Raw genomic sequence first — 8,663 nt, 5'->3', positions numbered from 1 at the left:
AGATTGCTAAAGCTAAAAACACTACCAGTGTGGCTCACTGAGGTGCTTCAAGACATCAATGAAGCATGCATTGCACTGCAAGATCTCAGAACAGGATCTGGAAATTATAACAACTTGCCCGGTGTTAAAATTTGCAGAAAAGCCTAAAAAGAGAACGGGGACGGTTTGGACAGAGGAATGGAAAAGGGATTTTTCCAGGAAAATGAAGACTATTGGAAGATAAGAAAGACTAAACATAAATGACTAATTGGTCCTTCTGGCAGAAAAAAAAAAAATTGTAAATCTGTGAAAAGAGCAACCAAAAATCAATGCTCTAAAATCCAAAAAATAATTTTTGTCAGACAGATGTATGGTATGTATGTATGTTGGCCTGTAACATATATCTCTGTAACATATAACTCTGAAGCCGGGTTGACAGATTTTCTTTATAATTTGTAAACAGGTCTTATCCCCTGGAGGCAAATATTAAATTTTTGCAAAAATTTGGGAAAAGAGGTGGGGGTGGGGATTGGTGTTTTGACCAAAATGTTTATTGTTTTCCAAAAATATTCATGTAATATTCACTCCTTTCCAAAAAAAAAAAATAAATGACTAGATAAATCATATTTCAGAAAAACGTTTTTTGCATCTATTATATCGTAATCCTTCAAACCACTATAAAACATTTTTTCTCAACCCATCTCTAGTGGTCGATGGATTTAAATTTTAAATAAATTTTAAAAAAAATTATCTTGCATGTTACACACTGCATTTAAAATTCAAAATTTTATTAGTCAAAACTTATCAACACTTTTTTATTTAAAATTATGGTTGTATCTTTGTACAAAAACCTTTTCTTAATTTATTATCATCATTTAGGTATTATCTTAAAAATTATGTTGAGTACGGTGGCCCCAAAAAGAAAAAATGTCTTCGCAATTTCAGATTTTTTTTAATCCTGACTTTTTTATTTTGTTTCAGCTTACGATTCAGCGGACGATAGATGCTCTGCAAGACCATTAATGTCAAAAAGTGATGACAATGTTAAGCGAATCAGAGACTTGATACGGTATGACCGGCGATTAACTATCAGAATTATTACAGAACAACTGAATTTGTTACTTAAGTACTTATGTACAAGTACTTAAATAAGTACTTACTTATAGTACTTGTAAGTACGTATCTACTTACAAGTACATAAGTAACAAGTACAGGTTACTTACTAACAAGTAGAACAAAACTAAATAAGTAATTCTTAAAAACAAAATTTAATAATACTGTACATCAAATAATACACTAACTTCATACAAACATTTAAAAAACAATACAAACACTTCTTCTAAATTTTATACTGCGTACCATTAGTAAATCTTATAAGTTATATAAGTATAAACTATTATGAAGAAAATTTTACAGAAATTTCTTCTTTATGAACAATAACATGTTTTTCTAATCTATCTTTTCTATTAAAAGACTTTTGACAAAAATCACATGTAAATTTCTTCTGTCCTGTATGAATAGAAAGATGTGACTTCAGATGACAACTCTGGTTAAAAGACAATTGACAAAAATTACACGAGAATTTTTTCTCACCGGTATGAATGGAAAGATGTGCCTTTAAAACACGATTCTGATTAAACGACTTTAAACAAATATTACATGTAAATTTTTTCTCCCCAGTATGAATTATAAGATGTTTTGTCAAATTGCTACTGTTATTAAAAGATTTTAAACAAATATTACATATAAATTTTTTCTCTCCAGTATGAACTGTAAGGTGTTTCTTCAAATTACTACTATTATTAAAAGCCTTTAAACAAATATTACACGTAAATTTCTTCTCACCTGTATGAATTATAAGGTGTTTCTTTAAATTACCATTATTATTAAAATATTTTTCACAAGTGTTACATTTAAATCTTTTTTCACAGATATGAATAGAAAAATGTCTGTTTAAATCACCGCTTCGATAAAATGACTTTTGACATAATGTACAATGGTAACTTTTTCCCCGATATGAATATTATTGTGATGCATCAGATTATATTTTGATTTGAATGTTTTTTCACAATGATTACACGTATATTTCTTAGCGTCATTAATATTTTGTTTATTACACTCCACTAATCTATCGCTTACATCATTATTATTAATTCTTATATCGTGTTCAAATTCTAATGTTTTATCATTATTAAATCCATCACTACTAACGCTGTCGATTTTATTTAATAATTTACGTAGGCGATTACGTAAAACGTTATCTTTACACTTCCTGAGTCATATATTTCGTATTCTGAATATTATCCTCAACATTTTCTAGAACTGAATCGTCAATTGTCTTATCAGCAAGATCCTAAAATAAAAGATATATATTATATTCAAGAGAAAAAAAAGTAAAAATAAGCAATGAATAACACAGAATAAGATGAATCAATCTAAATTAAACTTACTGTAAACACCAAAAATAAACAGAAAAAGGACATCAAAAACTTTTATAAACCGTACCAAAAAGACTGTTAAGATGATAAAATTCTCCATTAATCATCTAAAAAGGAGATACAAACTTAATTTATGCACATAATGTGTGTGTATTATATATATATATATAATACACACACATTATGAGAACAAAAAAATTAAATTATATTTCTTAAAATATTAAATTTCTGTTATGCACAAAAACTTAAATAACAATGCTTAATTAACTTATAATTCCACAAAGTAATACAAAACATAAGATTTTCCAATAAATTATGCTTGTATTATTTTTGTTCGATACAAGGTTGTGGAGGAAAAATCAATTCAATTTGTTAATCTTCAATGTCCAACAACATTCCTAAATATAGACAAAACCCACCACTCTTGCCAACTTACTACTCTCTTCTCAAATTTATATTAAAAATTTTACATCAATCCACATAATTTTCAGCACTTCATATTTATATGAGTGCAGCATTGTACTCCACATCAGATTTTTAAGTATAATTTTTCAGTTATTATAAAATTAATTTTTTTCATACGTTCCTGGCTTGCACAACTCTACTTTTGAAATCATGTTTAAAAAAATATTTCTGCTAAAACATTTTAACTAGGTAAATAATATTTTAAGTAAAAGAAACAGGAATTTTAGATTAAATTCTGTTTCATCTCTTTCATTATAAATTTTTTATATTTGGTGTAATGCTGATAGATGGTCATCCTGAACATTCACCATCATCAGCACATACTTGACCATTTTTAAAAATCAATCGTAGATCTGTGTTTGGCCAAAAGCATCATAACTGAATATCTGCACTAACATTGTGCGAGTTTCTGCCACTATTTTATCAAAATAAATACAGAAATATTTCTAATTGTCATGCATTATTTTATATACAGGTGATTACAAATAAAATATACACATTCAACAGATTTATTAAAAATTTATTTTTAAGAGATGAGATGATTACTTTAAGTTCATATTTATAAATGTTACAAATGGTGTACACGACAGATATCAACATGGTTGTTGAATTCATTCCAAACACGTGGAAGCATATATTGGTCAATGGTAGCAACAGCATTTCTAATACGTTATATTAAGTCGCCGATATCAACAGGAAGTACAAAAACTTTGTCTTTTACATAACCCCATAAAAAGTAGTTGCAAGGTGTCAAGTCTGGACTACTTGGTGGCCAACACTTTTACCGTATGGTGATTTACCAAATTTTGTTCTGAAATGCCATTACACAGCAGTAACAGAGTATGTTTTGGCTAATTCAAACACATAAAAAACTTACTCTACTGCAGTAGTGACCACCTTGCCAGTCTAGTAACATGACACATCAATCAGTGACATTAGCAGCTGAGCAGATATACAAACATAAACTTTAAAAAAATTCCCTGTAAAACCATATCATTTTCTGTATTCAGATACACCAGTTTAATTTTTATAAGCTACCAAAAGTGTATATTTCAATTCTAATCACTCTGTATTACCAGAGGTTGATAACCTGGAAATGTTTAGATTAAAAAAACATGTGTAATTAAGAGTAAGAATTAAGCAAACAATCCAAATTATAACACTAATAAGTTAAATTAAAAACGATTGAACACATTATATTTTTAAATAAACAACTTTACCAGTTCTTCCTGTTTAATTTGATATTGTTCTTCCTTTTTTATAAACATCAAATCTTCATAGTTACAGTTTTTATCTAAACTTAAAGGATCATTTTCTTCTTTTATAGGAAACACTGTGTATAATTTATTATGATCTATTCCCTGCAACAGAAAGATTTCATACACTACAGTAATATTAAAATAAGTTTCTGTTCTGAGTTAACCGCTAGACCAACCTGTTGGGCTAAATTATACAATAAGAATAGAAATTAGTCAATAACTAAGTGTCTTTTACATCAGCTAGAAATGACTAACCAAAAACTACATTTTTCCCTCCCCCAGTGAAATTTTAATTATATTTCTTTTACTTACACAATCATACTCCATGTCTTCATTATATTGTGAAAATAAACATTCTGTTTCATCAGGTATGCTTTCTTCTAATTCTGTTTTAACATCAATAGAAGTCTTTAATGGAACTTCATCAAAAAATGTATTATTAATGGATGCATTCATTTTCTGTAAAAAATGAAAAAATAAAATAAAATAACAACCAAATTTTTATTCACTTAAACCTGAAAAATACAAACAATAGCTACGCTGAATACAACTTTTCCACAGGTTTTGAGCTTTTAACACAGTAGCCTTCTTTTTTACCTTAATTATTTTACTTTTAAAAGGTATGATGGACTTGATAAAATTGTATTTTTCTAATAAAATGAAGAAACAAAAACCACAAAAAAGATAACAATAATATATATTCATCACATTTAAATGGCTATATACAATAGTCCATAACTAAATGTAAAATGTAAATCTATTTGGTAGTTTTGTTTGCTTCCTTTAACATTAGGATTGCTAATATAAGAAATATATGGTCTATCCTAATAACATAAATTGGTTTAATCTTTCGAGTAATTTAAAAATCATCAGTCCAATTTAAAATGGCTACATATTTCATATACAAAGCAATTTACTAAGATGACAGATGTTAACTTGAGCATAAGTATGAGAGAACATGTGAAAATTATGTAGTAGCATAAAAAAAAATCAATACCTAACTAAATTATTAAACATAATTCAATCAATTGATCAGTATTAATAATTTTTCTCTTTCATTTAACAAAATAAATAATACTTAATGTTAATTAATAAATATAGTTACAACGGAATACAAATTTAAAAAGAACAGGAATTCTACCACATATACATAAATTTTTTTTTATGAATAGACATAAATAAATAAAACTTCTGCATTGGTTTAGGTTTTACAGTTGACTTGTATAGATACTTACGTATTAACGCCACCGCAGCTACAGTTTTATTTAATATCTGATTGACAAGTAGGCAATCGGATTTCGGTGGAAAATGGGCCGATATAGAGTTTAACATAGATTCAAAACAGTCTCTTTATTAATTTTAATAAATGGTTATTTATAAATATAATTTAACCAAACTTAACCTACGCTCGCTAACCCTTGACTAATTAACAGGAGTGCTTTGATTATTTAAATAATAAATAATTGCAATAATAACTGAAATTATTAAATAAATACTCCAAAAATTACGGTGTTAATTAGTCAAGGTTAGCGAGCGAAGCGAGCATAAATTAAGTTTGGTTAAATTATATTTATAAAATAAATAAAACCATTTATTATAATTAATAAAGAGACTGTTCATTTTCCACCGAAATCCGATTGATTACTTTCTTTTTAAATAAAGCTGTAGCTGCGGTGGCGTTAATACATAAGTACCCTAGTGTACTACACAATAAACTACAATAATTCAACAAAGTGCTGACTGATCATATACGACACTATATCGTTAAAAAGTTATTTATATACTTACATAATATAATACAGTATGTGTTAAAAACTATTAATCAGTTTAAAACTGTACGATTGTAGCGTTAATTTTCTTATTACTCACTAGGGCCTTTATGATCGTTTGACCAGCTGGCTTTAGCCATCAGTTGAGTTGATTATTCTTTTCACATTATTGTAGCATGCAATAATTTTCATTCATTGTTACTAACTCGTAAGGTGAACATCTTTTATATCTTAATACAATCACATCAGCGTATATTCATAAGTAATTTCACACACTAATTCTATCATCATGCAGTATTATATTTTATAATTCAAGTAAATAAAATGGTTACAGTCTATTTATACATCAACAAATATTTTTATTTATTCAAACAGAATCCTAGAATATTTCTAGGAAGAATGTTAAATAATATATTAAAAATAATATTTAATGAGATTTTATTTATTTTTGTATTTTTATGTTCCTAGAAATGATAAAATTGTAAAAAAAAGAAAACAAAGCACTACTGAAGTTGTTTCATTTACAAAACAAGAACATATTGCACAATGTATTAAACTAATTTTTATTTTCATTAAAACTTAAATGTAATGATGTATAAAAAATGTTTATCTTAATTTTTACAAATCAAATAATCTGTAAATGAGAAGTTTTGAATTGGAAGATTATATGGATGGATATTAAAAGTGGGATTAATATCAAAATAAAAAAAAAACTAATAGCTAAAAATTTTACAAAATTACCTGTTGATGCATACAGACTTACTAACATATACTGCCTACTGAAATAAATAGTACAAATAATAAATCTAAAAAATATATAAATAACTTTATCAATGGTAAATTGGTTTTAATTAGCAAATTCATTAAACTTATAGTTGCTTTAATTTTTTTATGGAATCTGTAATAAAAAGATGATTGATGCATTTTGAAGATGTATGTACCAAAATAATGTGTAATCAATAACACCAACGCAATTAAAAAAGAGTATAAGTAACTCGACAATTTATTTTATTAATACAAAGTTACAAACTGGCATAAAAATTACAATGAAAAGCAAAAAATTGAAAGTTCTTTTCTAAATGTCATAAAATCAAAACGTGGTTGACAGTAATTCTATTCTAATCCATAATGAATTCCTCGCACTAATTACTCCAATATCTTTAAAAAATTTTTGTGATGTATATATACATCCTGTTATAGGGATTGCCAAATTTCAATTAAAAAATCTACAATTTTTACATTCACTAACTTATTTTTTAATGTTTTAGTAATACACTTATTTTAAGAGGAAGAAGAGAATAATCTGCTATCCTTGGACTTGCTATCTCCTACATTTCTGGGTTAAATTAATACCTGTATATAAATAAGACTGACATAGCACGGTTATTCTAACGGGTCTGACTTATCTCATGACAAATAGGTAGTTCATACCTTGTTTGGTTGATATCATCAATACAAAAATTTTATAACATAAATACTTACAAACGTAATCTAATAAGTTAAAGGATAACCCGCAAATAAAAAATTACAAATTAATGACAATGCACTCGTTGTACAAAAAAACCAGTTGAAAATAAACACATAACGATATACTTAAACATGAACTGTCACAGTAATGAAAACACTATCAGTGATGCCAATATACCTCAATGCAAATTAAAACAAACACCAGTTAACAATAATTTGAAATCCATGACGTAGTGTTTAAAAAATCGACGACAGTAAATTTTAATACACAGAATAAAATCCAGCACAGACAATGATTAAAATTTCTGTAACTTGCCCTGTATTTAAGTTGTACTTTTACTTTTCAGAAAAATAATTTTTCTTTCTTCTCCATGTACAAAGTAAAGTAAAAGATTATCCATGTAGAGTAAAACCAGTATATCCAATTTTTAACTAATTTACGCTTAATGGGATTTCTGAATAAAAATATTTTTTTACATCTGAATTCCTTTAATAGTCTGAGAATTACTTTTGGCTGTCGACATGAACTGGTAAAGATTATCAATAATCTGTTCCTCATGCCTCTGAGAAGTTAGGAGGAATATAGCGAGTCTTTATAATAATGACTGACTATCCGTGTATTAACAACATTTCGTTGGAATTACGTCTAGTATCTCGGTCATGACGAGTAGGACATAAATTTTAGTACGTACTTTGCTTCTAACGGTTTGGTCAGCGCGTTTGACCTTTCTTCTTGCAACGTTATCCAAATCTTTCTATCCTGATTGAACAAGCTCCGTTATAGGTGCTGTACTGTAATGAAGAGACTCCAAAATTGCTTTAATTTTTTTATATTTAAATTACTCTTTTATCAGTTTAACATATTAACAACAGATATTCAAGCAACATTAATCATATCAGAATAACTGAATAGCACCGCAAGTTCTCAGTGCAATCCTGCATTTAGAATTTTACTGTCAATTTCGACCCGACCGATTCTCCATTATTTGTCATTACCGAATTAAATCATGCACTTGAACTAATAATGGTTTCATGAAATCTATTCTCCATTTAAGTATACATCAGTACGTTAGATCACAATACATACAGTTTTATTGGAAGTACATTTTACCAAAGCTTTTTCTAAGATAAATATTAAGCTAATTATTTTACGTTTTTTGTTAATATTATTTTAAAAATAATATTAGCTTAATATTCGATGAATACTTAAAATGGAGTTCTAATTTTAATGAAAACTTAGTTATGTGCATGATTAAATTCAGTGGTGAGAGATAATGTAGAAGATC

The 8,663-nt window shown here is 27.2% G+C and overlaps 1 protein-coding gene across 1 annotated transcript; it reads right to left on the bottom strand.

Moving 5' to 3' along the window:
- Positions 1–1,228: 1,228 nt before the first annotated feature.
- On the bottom strand, positions 1,229–7,545 carry LOC142333677 (uncharacterized). The gene is made up of 4 exons (XM_075381093.1): positions 7,393–7,545; positions 4,454–4,600; positions 4,103–4,243; positions 1,229–2,332 (listed from the first exon to the last, which is right to left on the bottom strand). Exons 2-4 carry the CDS (start codon positions 4,595–4,597, stop codon positions 2,243–2,245), a joined length of 375 nt encoding a protein of 124 aa, XP_075237208.1. The 5' UTR covers positions 4,598–4,600; positions 7,393–7,545; the 3' UTR covers positions 1,229–2,242.
- Positions 7,546–8,663: the final 1,118 nt, after the last annotated feature.

This window comes from Lycorma delicatula, chromosome 13, assembly GCF_047948215.1.
Source record: "Lycorma delicatula isolate Av1 chromosome 13, ASM4794821v1, whole genome shotgun sequence".
Lineage (NCBI taxonomy): Eukaryota > Metazoa > Arthropoda > Insecta > Hemiptera > Fulgoridae > Lycorma > Lycorma delicatula.
This window is presented reverse-complemented; position numbering and strand designations above follow the sequence as displayed.

Bases quoted from the DNA above. Each gene is read 5' to 3' on its own strand.
- LOC142333677 (XM_075381093.1), bottom strand. From the start codon at position 4,597: ATGAATGCATCCATTAATAATACATTTTTTGATGAAGTTCCATTAAAG. The intron at 4,244-4,453 runs GTAAGTAAAAGA...TTTCTGTTGCAG, and splicing joins AAGACATGGAGTATGATTGT to GGAATAGATCATAATAAATT. The intron at 2,333-4,102 runs GTAAAGTTGTTT...CTTTTATTTTAG, and splicing joins AAATTAAACAGGAAGAACTG to GATCTTGCTGATAAGACAAT.